Raw genomic sequence first — 18208 nt, 5'->3', positions numbered from 1 at the left:
GCTAGTTCTGTACACCACCACTGCTTTGGCTAAAAAGAAGAGGTGCAGCTACATGGATATGAGTGAGAGCAGAGACTTTTCCAGACCTGATGACAAATGAGAGAAACATAAGGCTGGCAGAGACCTTGAGAAATGGTCTAGTCTGGCAGTCATCAATTTTCTTTAATCAAAGGACTGTCCTGGCTTTTTTTTTTTTTTTTTTTTTTAACCTATACCATTGCAGAGTGCCAGCAGGATGGTTTAAATACAAAAACAACCAGAAATTGGATTTTATTCTTTAAATTGGAGAAAGGCCAATGCTGAGTAACTGTTATCAAAGAAAAATTAAAGCCACGTCTGCTTATACTTCAAAACAGGTACAAGTCCACTTGTTCTGATTAGTTTTGTCTTGACATCACTTATTTTCATAGATGCTCATAAACATTTTCTTTACCAGTTAATCCAGCTTCGTTGAAATGTAGTGGGATCAATGCACCAGAGGAAGTGTCCCCCACACAGCTCTCAGGCTGCAGGGACTGTGCTGCAGCAGGGCGTACAGATCTCCCTGCAATGTTACCAACTCCACCCTGATTCCAAACATTGCTTCCCTTATTAATCACCCAGAACATCATCATGTCAGCATCATTTTTATTTTCTCCATTTGTTTGGAACGTCATACAAAGGTCCTCTATCCAATCAAACCTGCAATGCAAATAACAACAGCAATTATTACTCGGTGCTTCAAAGCATGTTGTTATTGGGAAGAACAGTCAGAAAGAAGCCCTGTAAGTAAGGGATATAACTCCAGAAGAAAATACCAAACAAAGATCACACCTTTTCATGATCAGCTTCTGTGTGCCTGAGCAGAGGACTGCATTCATCTACCTCTCTTTGGCTGAGTCTGTTGAAATGTGCAGAGTAGTAACACACTGCCACAGCTGCTCCACAGGCAGCAGAATGCTAATACGGTTCTGTAATGATGATGCTATGTGGTCATCTTCTTCACATTAACTGATTCATATCCTGTGCATCCAGGAAGCACTGAGCATTTTATTACAGCTGATGAATGCACATTGACCACTCAAACACAGTGTACTCACAAATGCGTGTGTTAATGCATTTTTACTCTGCATAAGAGAATTGACAAAGAAGGATAGAAGGGTAAATAGTAAGTATCTGTTGCACATAGGCAGTTTGTGCCATCCTAGATTCTGATAAAATTCTGTCTTGAATGCAAGAAGTAACTACAGATTTCTTTGGAACAGAAAAAGATCCTTCTGTTAAAAAAAAAAAAAAAAAAAAAAAGTTCCAAGAATATCAGTTTATCAAGTAGGCAAGTACTTCATCAAGTTACCAAGTAGCTGATAATGTTCATGATTCCAATCTATATTTTAGTCCAACTAAAACTTTAATTTGATAGTCTGGAAAAAAAAAACAAGAGAAGACTGAAAAAAGTGTCAGTTTCTGAGTTGTAGAGCATAAAAATAAACCTGAGTTATTTCATACCTGAAATAACAAGAACATGAGCTTTCCTGTTGTACTTCTCTGTTTTTCAGAGCTGAAAGTGCCATACTACTTCCAAAATATGATCCTAAATATGTTTCATTTATGACACAAAGGGAGAGGATTCCCCATAGCTGTTTAGGTTATAAATTTGATAAAATCCTCCATATTTGGAAAGAAATGGAAAAAAGTCTTGTGATTTCAGCCTTGCAGGATTGATTCTTATTGATGAGTAGGATACTGCAGTGTCTGGAATAACTCCAGTGATTTAAGTATAGTACGGCAATAGAGGAGGACAAGTTTTAAGTGGCAGGTAAAGTTCCAGTAATTCAGAAAAAATGGCATTTTATCAAGGAATAGTAGGAACTGAGAGAAGTTACTAAAATAAAATCACACGTAAATGTGTGTGCGCTATTTGCACATTTCCCCCATGTAGAACAAGAGCAGCAGAAGGCACATCTTCATTTTCTCATCACCACTTACCCATTGCCATTCACCCACAGGCTATTTACCTGAGCTTTCCCTAAGATCCGAAACACTGAAGAAGGTAATGAGTTGTGAATTGTTTCCCATTTTTCTGCTGCATGTGGAAGTTGGGGTGAGTTTTCTTCTCCACAAGCCAGCTGTTAGGGGAAAGAGCAGGCTGGACAGAGAAATCCTGAGGCAGTGGGAATCCTCGAGTGATCCTCGTGTCCCACATGGAAAATCCTGAGCCTTCTTACACAGAAAAATACATTTCTGACTAGACTTATATGATAACTATTTCTTCCTCAGTGAAATTTGATCCCCCCACCCTCCCTTCTAATTGTGTATTGCAAATAGAGGAAAGTAACAGTGTTTTGTGCATTTAACCAACAACCAATTCCTTCTTGAAAGCCCCAATTAAGGGTAAAGTAACCCCAGTGCTTCTTAAATCCACTGCCCTAGTTCAAAAAAGATTCACGCAAAGATTCGTGGATATAATTTATCTGGAAAAAAAATATTAAAAACCTGAACACATCAAATGTGCATGTAAGCAGAGCCTCCCTTTGTGTGCCCTCAGAGGGTTTATCCCCCCCAACACACGCACACACGCACACACACGCACCCCCCGCCGTAAGAGATCCATTTTATAGATTCAAGGACAGCTCTCTCCAAGAGAAGAAGAGACGTTGCCAAGATACCAGATGCGGTTCCATTCAAGACCACTCATAGGAGCAATTCAAGATGAAATCAAATTAGATGTGTTGGTTATACATAGCGCAGCCTGCTCGGGATACTAAATGACAGAGTTTGCCAATAATTAAGTGAAATCTCAGAGATGATGAGTCCCCAGAGCTCTCTAGGTTATGTCGGTCTAATTCTAAGTGTCATCATTATAGCAGCAGAGCAAAATACTCTGCATAGGCCGCAGAGCTGGAATTTTTCCTGTGGATATTAGCTTTTCATAGCCGGTGCTACAGGGCAGCGCTGAGCTTCATTACATGTCTTCTGCTATTACACTTGCTTAACCTTTCCCTGTTATAAAGCTCCTGAAACCCGACTCCCACTTAATAATTGATAGTTAGCACTTACTATCCGTAGCTGTATCCATATTCAAAGCACTTTACAAAGAGCTCATTAATCTCTTTGAGCCCCCTCTACTCCCCCGTGAGGTGTCCAGCACGATTACCCTAATTTTGCAGAAAGGGAAACTGAGGCAGGAAGGTTGTGACTGAGCCTGGAGCTAGAGGACAGCGCTACAGCTGGCACCAATGCTCAGGCACTTTTTATGGGAGAGCTGGCTGAACTGGTGTTGTTAGAAAGCAGATTGTCATCAAATTCTCTGTGGGGTCGGAGGTTCAGGGAGCCTTCCTCCAGTCCTAGAGAACCTGCACAGAGAGCTGCTGAGCAAGCAGCAAGAAGCCAAAGAAGTGAGCAGTTGAGAGCTGCTGCATGCGTGAGCCCCTCTGCGGGTCTGCCAAGGCCAGTCCTGCACTGGGAGGAGGCTGGAAGCAACCTCTGGATGGGGGGAAAACGTGCCACCTCCTGGCATATTCTCCCTGGCAGCTTTACCTGAGACAGCTGGGATGGACCCACTGCTGCTGTTTCTGTCTAACTCTCTCCATTCTTACAGTTGGGGCTGAACAGATCTGCTAAGGGGCACAGTCGACCCACTTTGCACAAGGATTCAGAGCATGACACTGGCCAGGATCAAACCCATGTGTTTCCAGAATGTGCTCCCAGGGAGGCCACCCTCCACAGCCCTGCCACAGCAGGATCGAGCCTTGACAGAATCAGGTTACCAGGAGTTGTAGTGGTTTAGTAATCATTACTGCCCCTTGCTCTGCTCCCAGTGAACTGAACACCACCGCTGTAGTGTTCAGAGGGGTAGTGACTGCTTCCAGCTTTGCAGGCATTCACTTCAGATCACTTGGAGTTGGAAATGTTGCACTGAGTTTGTGATTCAGGAAGATCACGGTCTGAACAGAAACCACCCTGAAAAACAGGAGCTCATTTTAAAAAATAGCCTCAGTATTGAAAATAAAGAAGTTAGTGGAGGGAGGATAGAAACAAAAAGTCAGTCTGAAGGATAAGGCTTGCAGGAAGGGCTTGCTCAAAATCTAACAATCATTATGTACCAAGAGAGGGAAGAATCTTGGCGACTGTGGCATCAATACTGTCATAGCCACCAGCAGGAGAGAGGTGGCAGGGGAAGGACCGAATCCCGATTCAGCAGTGCTGCAGTACCTCTGCTGGCCCCACTTGGCCCCAGTTGCAGACACTTCTTCGATCTCCGTGCCGAGTGACGTGCGTGGCCCTGGCCTCCCTCCCGCTGGCTCTGCTCTGCTGCCGGAGGGGACCCGCAGGGCTCGGCTCGCCCTCAGCTCTGCACCGCGCTCTGGACACACGAGCAGCACAGGGGGAGTCAGGCTTATTCACAATGGAAAACAGCATCTCCAGGATGACTCGGAGGAAGTTATAAAATTTATGGGAGGTTCTGATAAAGATCTCAGATAGATATGGTCATATTGCTAAAAGAGTCAAACCTAAGAGGCTTTTAATTAAAGACTGGGGCACTCAGAGCTATCTCACCAAAGAGGTAATAAAATTATTGACTAAATCACTAACAAAGGCAACTGAAGCAAAGAGTTTAAATGATTTCCAGAGACTGTTCTCCAAGTGAAGGTTGTAGTGAGAGAGCCAGCAGTGCAATTAAACCAAATGAGGTCAAGCATGTTGGGCCTTAAGGCCTCTGCCTGCTCTTCAGATTCCTTTTGTTCTCATAATTCAATTATAAAGACCCCCCCTCAGGAACCATTTAACTGTCTCGTAAAGCAGTTTGTAAACTTTTTTATTTTTCTGTAAATTGTCTCCTAAAAGTGGCTTTCAGCATTTGAAGCAGCGTGGGGCACACGCAGGCTTCACCAGGCCTTTTGTTCCCACTGGTGAGTCGCATGCACACGGGCACTCGGACACACCGCAGATCTCCCTCAGCATCCTGAGCCCGTGCCAAACATCGATGGCTGGAGGTGGCAGCTGGTTAAAAAAAAAAAAATCCTTTCAAGAAAGGGGGAATTTGAAGAATGAAACCATTCCTGATTCACAATGGCATTTAAGTAGCAATGGAAGAGGATAGCTGTCCAGAAGGGATTAATAAACTTCTAAGCAGTTTAAGCACAAAACTCCAGATCATGGCTTTAGAGGCTTAAATGAATTAAGGGTCTTGGATTCCTGTCGGCATCATGAGGGGCCTTGATACCTTTGTATATCAGGCCCAAGGTGGCAGCCCACAAATAAGCCCCAAGTGAGATTCTAAGCCTCGTAGCCTGACGCATTCCCTGTTGGAAATGAAGACCCAGGCGGCAGGATCCTGTCTGTCACATGAAGCCCCAAGTAAGAGATCTCTGCTCGGAGACAAATCGACTGTTAGAAGTGACTGCTGTAGCAGGAAAAAGCAATTTTTGTTCTTCTCTATTTCTGTTTAATTACAGCGAAGACAATTGGGTTGAGACGTTGGAAGCAGTACTGACAGCTCTGCTTTCTCCTCTAGGTCCTGCAGAGGCGGTGCGAGCCGCTCCCTCGCTGCGGCTCAGCAGGAGGTGGGCAGCTGAGCAGGCTGAAATCTGTCAGCCTCTGCACCGCGAGGCCTCGCTGATCTGCCAGACTCTCTTCCCCTGACGGTGTGAGCAGGTTTTAATAAGGGGACATCTCCTTTCTGTCGAGAGGAATACTTCTTCCTCTTTAGCACCACTGAACTGAAACAAAAACACACATTAGCAGCAACACTGAAATCACTGAGCATTGGAGGTGAACTCAGAACTCACTCTGCGACTGATCCCTCTAAAAGGTTAACATCCTCTTTCTCAGTTTGTTAAAATCTTGTGCCTCCTTCCCCAAAGGAAAGAAATGTCAATACATGAAAGGGGAAGATAAGTTAATGCAACATTCAGGTTGCAGAGCTGGAGATTTTGGAAATGCTGAGGTAAGATGCCTCTCAGCGCCAGCTCAGCCACATTCCACACAGACAGCACAGCAGCCTTGTTTCACTGGTCACATGCAGAGATTAATGTAATTACCTTTATTAATTGATATCCCAAAGTATTGCTTGTTGCTAATCTGTCAAATTCTAGATGTGGTCAGTGATTGTACCATGGTGGCATCTATAAGCAGTGTGTAGCACAGTGCCTGGGACTGTTCTCTGCAGTCATGGGACCGATAGATTCAGTCTCATGCATCTAAACTAGCTGCAGCCCAGTGGCACTTGCTAGATGGCAGAGGAGATTTCAGCTGAGAAAGTGCTTTTATTACTGCAAAAAAATAATGCAAAATGTCATATATTTCACACCCAAGCCGATACTGGCAAAAAGCCAGAAATATTCTGGTTTCGCTTGGGGTGTGAATATATTTGATCATCTGTAATTCAAAAGCTTTTATTTCAAAGGAAAGAGACAGTGTGTTGCAATAGACTTTGTAGTGATAAATATCAACTGTGCCACTTCTCTCCCAAAAGGGGTTTCCCACAGTTCTATAGTAATATACAGTTCAAAAGGCCATCCTGAGATTTATAGAGCTATATATTCAAAAAATGGCATACGAGTCACTTCGCTCAGCTAAAGCGGATTTGACTTGCAGCCTTCACCGTTCTGCAGGACTGAAAAAGCAGCCACAGGTCCGGGCTGCCAGCAGGCCCGAGTGATTAGTGAACATGTGGCAGTTGGGTCACTCAAATTTGTACGTGCAGTTAATCTAGCAAGTCTAGCTGTGTCACTAGATAGTCTGGAAGCTTTCAAAAGTATTTGGCCAGGAGATGTACTCAGTTTGGAGTAAAGGGAGAGAAATTCATTTAAATCAAGACAGTCAGAGCAGTGATGACAGCAGTGAATTTGGCCATCTCCATGCATTTATTATGAAAAACTGCTCTTACGTTATCCAAAGAGCATCCCAGTTTCCTCTCATTGCAAAGTCTCACCCAAATTCTAACCCACTTGTGTGGCAATAACTTTTGCTTGTGAATTTCAGCTGAATGCCCCAAAATGCTTTCTTTCAAGACAGAAGGCCAATTTCCACTAATTTTATTAGGGACACTCTTAGACTCTTAATGAAGGAAATTCATACCAAACGACTCATTCTGTGATAGCCTTAACAAGTGTGTTTGTGTTCGAAGACTCTGGATGAAGCCCTCTCTGTAGGCCATGCCCTGAAGTCATTGTCCAGTGTACATTTGTTCAGGATCAGTGGATCTTGCTTGACCGAGCCAGAACTGAGTAAGGACTGCTGGAGCTGGCCTTACGTTGCATTGCTCTAACCTCGTATAGATGCTGCCATGTATTTGAAAATGCAAAACTAATTTTCTTCTCCCCGCCAAAAAAAATAATTAAAAAAAAAAAAAACATAACTTTAATAGCATATGGACATTAAAAAATAATTCATTAAAATACACTGCTGACCTGAAAGTTATTCTTGCTCCTGTACAGTTTAAAACTTTGGTTTTCTCCTACCAGCCACTACTACTTACAGTGTTGCTTTTTACAGGGCTTTACAAAAACGGAGAAAGTTTAAAAGAAAATTAATTTGAAGACTTACCTTCATTCTCAGCTTCATATAAAGAATCATATACATGTAAAGAATACACATTGATCCATTAGGGTTCTGCCTATCTTCTATCATTTAAAGGTACCCTTACAGGTACACGCCATATGTGTCCATAATTTACAGACTTTCCATCTAATTTTTACTGTGTGCCATGAAGGACCTTGAGGTACAGGAATTTGGGAGCCATGTGGAAATGTTCTATTTTGTTAAATGATTTGGAATTACTGGCCATAATTTTCAATAGCAAATGCGTGAATTTTCAAGCATCTGTAAACAAAAGCATGCACCTTAGATTTTCAGTCTGTAGGTCTTCAGAGATTGGAACAACGTGTAGAAGAGCAGCAGAAATTTTATTATTGAAGAACTTCCCAAGAACTTCCTACATAAAAGGCAAGACATAAACCAGGCCTGTATAATATCTGACCCGTGAGCTTATGTAGCCTGCCAAGAACTTTCTTTGACCCATCATAATGCTCCAGTAAACAGACTTCTCTGGACGGCCTTCTTACACTTACTGTAGTGTTCAGCTGGCATGATGCTGAGCTTGCTCAAGGTCAGAACACATGGCGATGTGCTAGCTCTCAGACATTTGCTTAACTTTAAAATCTAGAATGATTTTTCCTCTTGGTTACTTGTGGCAATACTTTAGTTCTCCATGAGATAAATGCACAGGAGTCTAGTGCATAGGGAGCTGGATGGCATGGAGGGTTGTCATCTATCACAGACTGTGTCTACAAAAAGCACATATGGAAAACTTGCTGTGATCGGTTTAGTGCTTGTTAGAGTTCAGCCCAGTTGCTGTTTCTAGTTCTGGACTCTGCAGTTTGAAAAGAGCAAAACTGGGGAGAGAGGAGAGAGGGAGAGATAAAGTGATAAGAGGTTTAAAAAACATGACCCAGGAGGAAAGGTTAAAAGAAATGTCTTTTCTGAGTTTAGAAGAGTGATGAGGGAAACTACTATTCTCCAACAATGTAAATGGTGTTTTAATTTGATGTCTTAAAGTGTCAATCAGTCACTCTTTAGGTTTACTAACATAAAACAAAAAATACTTGGCTAATTTTCAGCAGGTACATTAGGTTAAATGGTAGGGCTTCCTTTCTGAGTTTACGGGCAGCGAAGCAGTGGACCAGGTTATCTAGGGAGGATGTGGAATCCCAGAGGGGGAAAATTTTTAAACTAAACTAGTCACTTGCCAGGTCTGAGCTAATTGTTGTTTTTATTCCCCTGTTTCCCCAACTCTGTTCTGCTGTCTGCTTGTACAGGTAGGTGGGATATGGAAAACCCTTTCTTATGTCTCAAGAATCACCACTGATCATAGCTTAAAGAGAGTTTTCATCTTTGTTTATTTTTAGGTGTTGCCGTCTTTCCACTTAACTTAAGATGGCACCCAACAGAATTCCTGTTGGTTTGGATGTTTTGAAAGGCTTGCTGGTGCTCCAGCGTCCTGTTTTCTAACATTATAAATGGAGCCTGTCATGAAAACTCCAAAGCAATGAGACAGCTGATGTTCAAAATTGTGCTTAGAAAAAGACATTTTAGAGACAACGTGTCACCCTCAAAACCACACTGAGCAGTGCTTTGTCTGCAGTTGGAAGAAAAATGAGATTGTTTAATATGAGTGTCAGTGTTATGCCATTCCATCTTTAGATGCAGTCCCATTTCTATTTCCTTGGCTGACCTGTTTGGATTATGCGCTATCGGAATCATAAAGACACCTTATTTACAACATGTGCATGCCACTACTTGAAAGCATACACACTGATGTGAGGAGTAATGTATAAAATGGTTATTCCCATAAAACTGAGCTTATTCCTACTCCTCAAGAACAAGTGTTATAATAAAACGTGCTTTCAAAAAGTAATCTATCAATCACCTCTACTTTCACAGTAACTCTGAACATTTGAAGTCTGAAATAAGAAATGAAATTTCTTATAAAATCTACTTTACAAAAGAGTTTTGGCATTTTTATCTAGAGTATCTTTGATTTCCAGAGCTATCTATGTTAAAAGCTATTCAGACAAATACCAAAAATCTAACCTTGCAGGATAGGTCATACTGGGCACAGATGAGTGATGTGCAGAGATTAAAACAAATTTGCCACTGTTTCAAGCAATGAGGATGAATCCTAGTCTGACTGAACTCACAAAGTAACAGGCTCCTGGATTTCAATGAGATAATAATTTGATCCATGCGATTGCTTCTGTCTCTTTCTTTGATATTCCTGTAATTGCCTCTTCTTCTTTAATCCAAAACAACTGAGACAGAAAGGAAAAACCCATATGTCTTTATAAGAAAAGGGCAATACATAATGTTAAAAAAATGTTTGATTAAAGGTGCAACTATTTAAAGTGTAAAACAGATACTACAGCAGTGACAAATTCAAGTTGTTATTCGGGGTTTTTACATAAGATCTTTCAAGTATTCATTTGCCAGGAATACTTGTTTAAATTTTTTAATGTATTCAGTTAGTCATATTCAGTTCTCTTTTATGTCCACTTCTCATGAATCACTTGACAGATGTACTTCTACAAGCACATCCCTTTGGGGAAAGTAAATTTTAAGTCATAATAAGAACATAAGACCTGCCATAGTGGATCAGAGCAAAGGTCTATCTAGTCCATACCCTGATTTTGGCAGTAGCCAAGAGCAGTATATTAGATTTTAACGGTAATGGCTTTGATCTTTCAGTGAGTATTAAGTTGGTGACTAAGCAGAAAATTAAAAGAAATCCCAAGAGCAAAGTATTCCACAACTCAGAAGAAACAGCAAGTGAATCTCTTTCTCCCTGTGCCTCAGACCTAGCTCAAGGTCTCACAGGAAGTACGAACCATGAGGTGTTACACATGCTTACAGAGAGCACTGGGGTTGCTGAAATATAAATATTGAGTACCAGTGGCACTGATTTGTTGTGTTCTTTTGCCTCAGTAGATACAACTGCTTTGGGGTCCTCCAGCCAGTTTTTCTGCTGCAAAATGGAAGCGCACGATTAAACTCCAGCAACACAGAAGGGAAAGAATTGGCTGGAGAGGAATGCAGCAGCAGCACAGACAACAGCAGGTCAGCCCGAGCATAGTTTGAATGCTCACTGTGGTAAGTAGTTCTACTGACAGGGCTAGTTTCTGTTTAGAAATCTGGATTTGCACAATGCGCAGTAGCAATACCTGAAACCCTTTCTGCTCTCATTTACAGAGTAAGAGCTTCTTTTTTTCCAGTGAAACTGTACTTAAAAGAGGTTTGGATTTATCTTATCTTCTTAATTGCTGCTGTCTCAATTAAATTTCACATGTGATATCAACAGCCCTCCTGGAGACTGAAAGGAAATTGAACAGGTTGTGAGTAAATTAAATAGCTCTGTAAATTATGAAGTTTGAATCTGCTGGTCACTGCAGAGAAAGCTACATACATAGTACATGCTTTTTGTAACCTTGGTGATTTAGGAAATCTTAGGGGAAAAAAAGAGTTTAGCCTGCCAAAAATCTGCAAGGATCACTGATAATTTGTTGATCAGCATTAGGTTCCTTAAATCCATGCACTTCATTATCTGATTAATTCAGAGGCAGGTTTGTAATCAGTGATGAAATGTTTAAGATTCTTCTGCTCTGGCCTCCGCAACCTCCTGCAGCTCATTAGAAAAGCTAATCAGATTGAATTTTCCACCATGCTGTTTATTGTAGCTCTAATGGAAGACAATCACTTTAAAATTACACACTTGGCAGGTAATTTCTAAAAGCTATAAGCCATGGAAGCAGTGTTTTCTCTAGACTCTATTTTTCTTTACTAGGGTAAAGTAAGTCATGGTGATTTCTATTAGAATTTGGAGGGCTATTTTGCAATACAATATGTAAAGAAATGTTGCTAAAAATACGGATTTCTGCATTTGTCATACTTCTTATCATCTGCCTGCCTTTTTAGAGATGATAAGTAATGTATAAGTTTAATTTAAAATTCAGTCTTCCTACTTTATGATTTGATTTTTCAAACCTTTAAGAATGTTCTTCTTATGGGATGGATAACATTAGTTTTAAAAAAAAAAAAAAAGACAGCTTTTTGGTCCCCATATTTCATAGATGAGTTGTTATAAACCATATTGTGCTGGAGCTTTCTGAACACTAACAGCATGCTTTTGGTCATGTGGAGGGGAACCAGACGACTAATGTGCTCTGAAGGATGCAGTCCTTGAGGCTGCCACATACTTCATGGATTTGTCTTTACTCACATTCACTCTGTGAGTAAGCGGCAAGTTGCATAATGCCAGCTCTGCTTCCTCCTTTTACATGGATGTGACAGCTTGAGTCACTAGCACCAGTTGTGCTCGGGCCATGAGGATGAAACATGCTGTGCAGGAAAAGGTCAGGGGTAAAAGTCATAGCAAAATATATCCCCTTAAAGTGGATGCCACTCCTGCTTTTCATTGCTTAAAATAATATTAGGGTGTTGTTTTGTTAGTTTTTTGTGTTTTGTTTTTGTTTTTTGTTTCTTAAATACTGGAATCTAATAAAACTAGACTTGGCCTTGTGGCATTGTTCCACAGGATCTGTTCCATCAAATGTGTGCAGAAGTAACTGAGCTGAGAAACTAAGAATGTTTAAGCATTTCTTGTGAAGGGTGACTGTTTGTGCACAGCCTGTGTCAGCTTTGCTGTAAAAAAAAAAAAAAAAAAAAAAAAAGTATTTCTTAGAGGAAATACTTCTGGAGTGATGCATTATGTTTTTGGCTGCATTTTACAGGACTGACATGTGAACCACCCTATGGGCTTGTGTGTGTGTCTGCCAGTGCCACTCATCCACCAGTCATGTTGCATACCTGTGTGCCTGAAGGGCTGAATTTCACCCATGCCTGAGCCCGGGCTCAGAAGCTCACAGCCTGGGCAGCAAAGCAATCTAGTTTTGAGGGCACAGGTGTAGGCAAAGGCTTGACTTAGGAGTCTGGACCATTACCTCTGATTTTTATTATTTTTGTTGGAGAACATGGTTGCTGAGAGATGACGCCTTCTTTCAAAGCTGATTTATTAAAATATGTGTTCAGCTTCTGGAGGGTGGTTCATTTAAATGTTACCCCTCAATAGCTCTTCAAATTAAACCCTGGATGTGAATGAATATATCTTTAATACTAAATTAGGCATTCATGGCCCTACTTAAACATAGAAATTGGACATTAAAATAATAATCAGTCATATAATGCCATCTCTCTGTGAATGTGCAGTTGTTTTTATAGTATCTTGAGTCCTTTAGAGTGGTCTGTCTTTGTGCATCTCATGGAAATTTCAGTTATTTTAATTAAAACAACACCTCCTAGGGCATAAGACCTGCCAGTCATCCTTTCAGCACCTTCAAGGTCCACAGCCAAATGATACACACACACCACCTTTGTCCTTCAGCTGCCTAGTATTTCAGTGAACTTGCAGCTCACATGCAGGTGGTGATATCTCAGACAGCTGTACCTAGTGGTATTCAGGACGCCCCAGGAAAACCCAGTGCTCTACCTATTGCTGCGTTGCTTTCTGCTTCAGCCTGGCTCAGCACCGCTCAGTGTGAGCTCCATCTGAGGACCCAGGCTGTGCCCCCCACGATGGCAGGCAGCCCAGTTCGTAGCTGCTACTCAGCAGCAGTGCCCGGCTCACTTTCCTGCTGGCTGTTGCAAGCTGAGAGCTAACCTGACCTGTGGCTGGGGATCCGTAAGGATATGGCTGATCCAGGCTTTCAGCAGCCGTACAACGTCCTCCCTCCTTCCCAGCAGGAGCCGTCAGACACGCTGCCTCCTGCTACCCCCATGGCTTCCCCACAAATGAGACAGAATCCATCCCCAAACTGTCCTGATCTTGTCCTGCACCCCTGACTTCATCAGGCCCAATCTTCAGGACCCGTGCTTGTTCTAGACCACTGGATTATTCATTTTTCTGTTTTTTTCCCAAACTTGTAGCTATACAACTAGAGAGACAGACTTCTGACAGCACTCTCAATCCTTTCTATGTTGCTTGAGTTCATATCTATCTTTACTAACAGTTACTGTGGTAAAAGATTGTCTCTTTGTCCCTTTTTTCTCCCCATATGACAGTGATATTTAAACATTTTTTGGTCACTATGAAAGTGACGTAATTTAGAGTGACAGGATATGGGAAGAAGTATTAAAGTATTTTAAGGGTTGGAGACAATCTCTCTGCAATTTATTTGATGTAAAAGTGCTTCTTAACTTTTCCTTTAAGTACCTTGAGTCTTGCAATCTTCTCCATTCCATTATATTCAATTTAGACCTTTCTTTGTAATATTTGATATCTTTAAAAAAAATACATGCTTTTAAGTACAATTACATTTCTGTAATGGAGTATTCCTAAACTTACTTGTGTCAAAGCAATGAATACTAGAAATTCAGATTTGGTTTAAAAATTCATCCTTGTTTTTGAAACGGGCTTTTCCAAAGTGGAGGCAGATATAAGAATGTGCATAAACTTGGGGGATAGGGGAGAAGTCACTTATTTAAAATAGAGATCTGATTACTGATCAAATTATCGCAGCTGTGAGAAATACAAAAAGAAATGTAACTCACAAATGAAGAACAGGCGCTTTGATTAGCATTCTCTGGACTTCTTATTGCAAGTAACAGCAGAGGCACTTAGGAAAGTCATTTAGGACAGAGGTGATAACGCAGACATCCCTGCTGTGTCACTGTCCATAAGGTACTCGTTTCTTGGGCTCTGCTGCCATCTCATGGCTTTAATCGCTATTTCTGAAGTCAATCATTTTAAATTGCTTTCTGCGTGGCTAATTCTGCTTTAGAAGCAAGTGTTTCTTTCGTTATCAATTGTTTTTCAGTTATAGAATTCTAGGAAATGACTGAATGTTGGAAAGGAATACTGTGGGTTTTTCTTCCCCCCTCCCAGTCACAGGATCCCCTGCTCGTCAAAGAGATTGATTTATCAGTTAGTCATGGAATGAAATACATCAGAAGGGCTAAATAACTTTATTAAAGTTATACTTTTGAAAACACCATTCAGTGAAGGACAAGAGCAAATGCTGAAAAGAGTGTTTTATTGCTATAAAGGCTTACTTAAAAACAAGCCATCTCCAACATCCAAAAACTAAACAAATTTGTTTTCTAAAAAGTGAAATATGGGAAGAGACAAACAATACTATTAAAAAAAAATAAAGTAAGCCTTCCACTGGTCTAAATAAATTATCTTTAATATAAAGAATTTTCTTTAAATATATTAACACTTACATATTTAAAATACCCTAAATGTAACATAGCCAGATCCGATCATACTTTTTTCATATAGAAATACTTGCCTTATTTCTAGTGTATTTTTAAACATTAATGAGTAGAATAGTGTAACATTCCAAGCAAACAAGTATCTACAGAGAAAATGCTTTAATCAGTTATGGGGGGAGGGGGGAAACACCTTATATTAAGTGCACAAAAGGTGATTCTGGATGTAACTTGGTGGAGTTGTCAACATGGATGGAGTCATTGTAAAACTGGATACCTGAGTGCTAACTGAGCAGAACCCTGCATTTTGAAATCTGAGCTAAGAATAACTTTTTTCTGAGTATAGGAGAACTTATGATGTTCATAGGTATTTCATTCATGTCCTAGCAGAAGACTGTTTTTGGCAGTCACTCCTCTGTGATGTATCAATTAAGACATATTTCTGGTATAAAAGTCTGTGTTTCTATCTAGAAGTGGACAAGAATTTTAGCATTAGCTGTATACTTTGAAAGTCAGTGGAAAAAAACACTCAGTTCAATTGGGACAAGATATGTTCATTTTTTTTGGCTTCTACATACAAAAATAGAGACACTATATACACACCTAGCTGGTGAAGAGACATTTGTGGGTTAACAAACAGGGTAAAGTTGCAGTATTTAAAAATAATAATGGTAAAAAAATATACGTTTCCTAAGTTCACTCCAGATAAAATGAAGTTTAGTGAGAACAGCTGTGTGGGGTTTTCTTCTGCTGGTTGAAGAAAGCAGTGTCTTTCTTCACATTAAGATCTCAGATGAACAGGATTTGTATGAGAATGTCATGAGTCTAAGTCACATGGATTCTGCTATGAAAGGGCTCTGTACTAACTGAAGTGCCTCTGCGGCTTGTCTCCTGCTGCAATATTCTGCTTACTGCTGGTAAGGAGCTGCTCCTTCCATTTTAACAGAACTTGAAATCAGAGGGAGAAGGAACAGGCAACTGAGTGAGTGTTATCTTGCAGAAGACCTGAAAAGCAGTAGAAGTTCATGTCTGTTGCTACAACTTCTACCTGGTGTGGAGGCAACAGCCATTTAGATAGTATGCATATAGCTAATAAGAGATGAAAGAGCTCCTTTTTCCTTCTTTTAAGGACTAGCATTTCTGTCTTTTTCATTTAAAAAAAAAAAAAAAAAAAAAGAGCAATATTACCTTAATGGTTAAAACTTGAAGTGGAACTGATTTTCATTGTGGTCTCTTCTGCCACATGTAACGGTAGATGTACAGATTGGCTGGAGGCTTTTTATGGATACCAATCATACTAGTTTTTTGTAACAATCACATTTTTAATCTCTGTCTTGTTTTTGCTTTGCTTTTAAGCTGTGTCCCTCTTTGATAGAATTATATTTTTAAAATTACTGTCTTCCTACTTTGAGAAAGCTTTTAGGAAGTCAGAAGGGCCAAGGCCCCTCTGTCCACCTGTGGTGGGCCGGCCACGGCCAGCAGCCAGGCCGCCCCCAGCTGCTTGCTCACCTTCCCCTGGCCCTCAGGCAGCTCTTCCTCAAACCACATTGGGATGTGTTTGAGGACACTTCCAGCTGCAACTGTTTTGGCCTGGTGAGTATGGGTGGCCTGGCTACCACTGGCATCCCAGCAGAGCTTGCTGTGGACATCCTGGAGCTCACCGTGGCGCTCCACAGGTTGCAGTCCCTTCAGGGGTGTGCCTGCTCCACTACGGGGCACCTCATAGTGCTCTGACCTTGTTGTTCTGTCATTCCCACGTTCCCTTCTCCTCAGAATTTTCTGCCTTCTTTTGAATGTGTTTTCACAGAGGTACCACAAGCTCATCCACAGAATCACAGAATCACAGAATTTTCTAGGTTGGAAGAGACCTCAAGGTCATCGAGTCCAACCTCCAACCTAACGCTAACAGCCCTCCACTAAACCATATCCCTAAGCTCTACATCTAAGCGTCTTTTGAAGACTTCCAGGGATGGTGACTCCACCACTTCCCTGGGCAGCCTGTTCCAATGCCTCACAACCCTTTCTGTAAAGAAGTTCTTTCTAACATCTAACCTAAAACTCCCCTGGCTCAACTTAAGCCCATTCCCCCTCGTCCTGTCACCACGCACGTGGGAGAACAGGCCAACCCCCACCTCTCTACAGCCTCCTTTAAGGTATCTGTAAAGAGCGATAAGGTCGCCCCTGAGCCTCCTCTTCTCCAGGCTGAACAAGCCCAGCTCCCTCAGCCGCTCCTCGTAGGACTTGTTCTCCAGGCCCCTCACCAGCTTCGTCGCCCTTCTCTGCACCCGCTCAAGCACCTCGATGTCCTTCTTGTAGCGAGGGGCCCAAAACTGAACACAGTACTCGAGGTGCGGCCTCACCAGAGCTGAGTACAGGGGGACGATCACCTCCCTAGCCCTGCTGGTCACGCTGTTCCTAATACAAGCCAGGATGCCGTTGGCCTTCTTGGCCACCTGAGCACACTGCTGGCTCATATTCAGCCGACTGTCCACCATCACTCCCAGGTCCTTCTCTGCCTGGCAGCTTTCCAACCATTCCTCTCCCAGCCTGTAGCTCTGCTTGGGGTTATTGCGCCCCAGGTGCAGGACCCGGCACTTGGCCTTGTTAAACTTCATGCAGTTGACCTCAGCCCATCGGTGCAGCCTATCCAGATCCTCCTGCAGAGCTTTCCTACCCTCAAGCAGATCGACACACGCACCTAACTTGGTGTCATCTGCGAACTTACTGAGGGTGCACTCGATGCCCTCGTCCAGATCATCGATGAAGATATTAAAGAGGACCGGCCCCAGCACCGAGCCCTGGGGGACGCCACTAGTGACTGGCCTCCAACTGGACTTGGCTCCATTCACCACGACTCTTTGGGCCCGGCTATCCAGCCAGTTTCTAACCCAACGAAGCGTGCGCCAGTCCAAGCCAAGAGCAGCCAGTTTCTTGAGGAGAATGCTGTGGGAGACGGTGTCAAAAGCCTTGCTGAAGTCAAGGTAGACCACATCCACAGCCTTTCCCTCATCCACCCAGCGCGTCACTCTGTCATAGAAGGAGATCAGGTTCGTCAGGCATGACCTGCCTTTCATAAAGCCATGCTGACTGGGCCTGATCGCCTGCTTCCCCTGCAAGTGCTGCATGATGACTCTCAGGAGGATCTGCTCCATGAGCTTTCCTGGCACTGAGGTCAAACTGACAGGCCTGTAGTTTCCTGGGTCTGCCCTCCGGCCCTTCTTATAGATGGGCGTCACGTTTGCTAGCCGCCAGTCGATTGGGACCTCCCCCGATAGCCAGGACTGTTGATAAATGATGGACAGTGGCTTGGCCAGCTCCTCTGCCAGTTCCCTCAGTACCCTTGGGTGGATCCCATCTGGCCCCATCGACTTGTGCACATCTAAGTGCCGTAGTAGGTCACCAACCAGTTCTTCATGGATAATGAGGGCCACATCCTGCTCCCCATCCCCTTCCACCAGCTCAGGGTACT

At 42.3% G+C, this 18208-nt stretch overlaps 1 protein-coding gene across 2 annotated transcripts in view; it reads left to right on the top strand.

Moving 5' to 3' along the window:
- Nucleotides 1-18208, top strand: part of UBE2L3 (ubiquitin conjugating enzyme E2 L3) — a 243152-nt gene that overhangs the window by 201622 nt on the left and 23322 nt on the right. The window contains exon 9 of one of the 2 annotated variants that reach the window (XM_084491615.1): nucleotides 10465-10626. In XM_084491615.1, the coding sequence (XP_084347741.1) occupies nucleotides 10615-10626 (12 nt within the window). In that variant the 5' untranslated portion in view covers nucleotides 10465-10614. Of the gene's footprint in view, nucleotides 1-10461; nucleotides 10627-18208 lie in introns of both variants that reach the window. The other variant, XM_084491616.1, reaches the window with a different exon arrangement.

This window comes from Aythya ferina (assembly GCF_964211825.1).
Source record: "Aythya ferina genome assembly, chromosome: 17".
Classification (NCBI taxonomy): Eukaryota; Metazoa; Chordata; class Aves; order Anseriformes; family Anatidae; genus Aythya; species Aythya ferina.
This window is presented reverse-complemented; position numbering and strand designations above follow the sequence as displayed.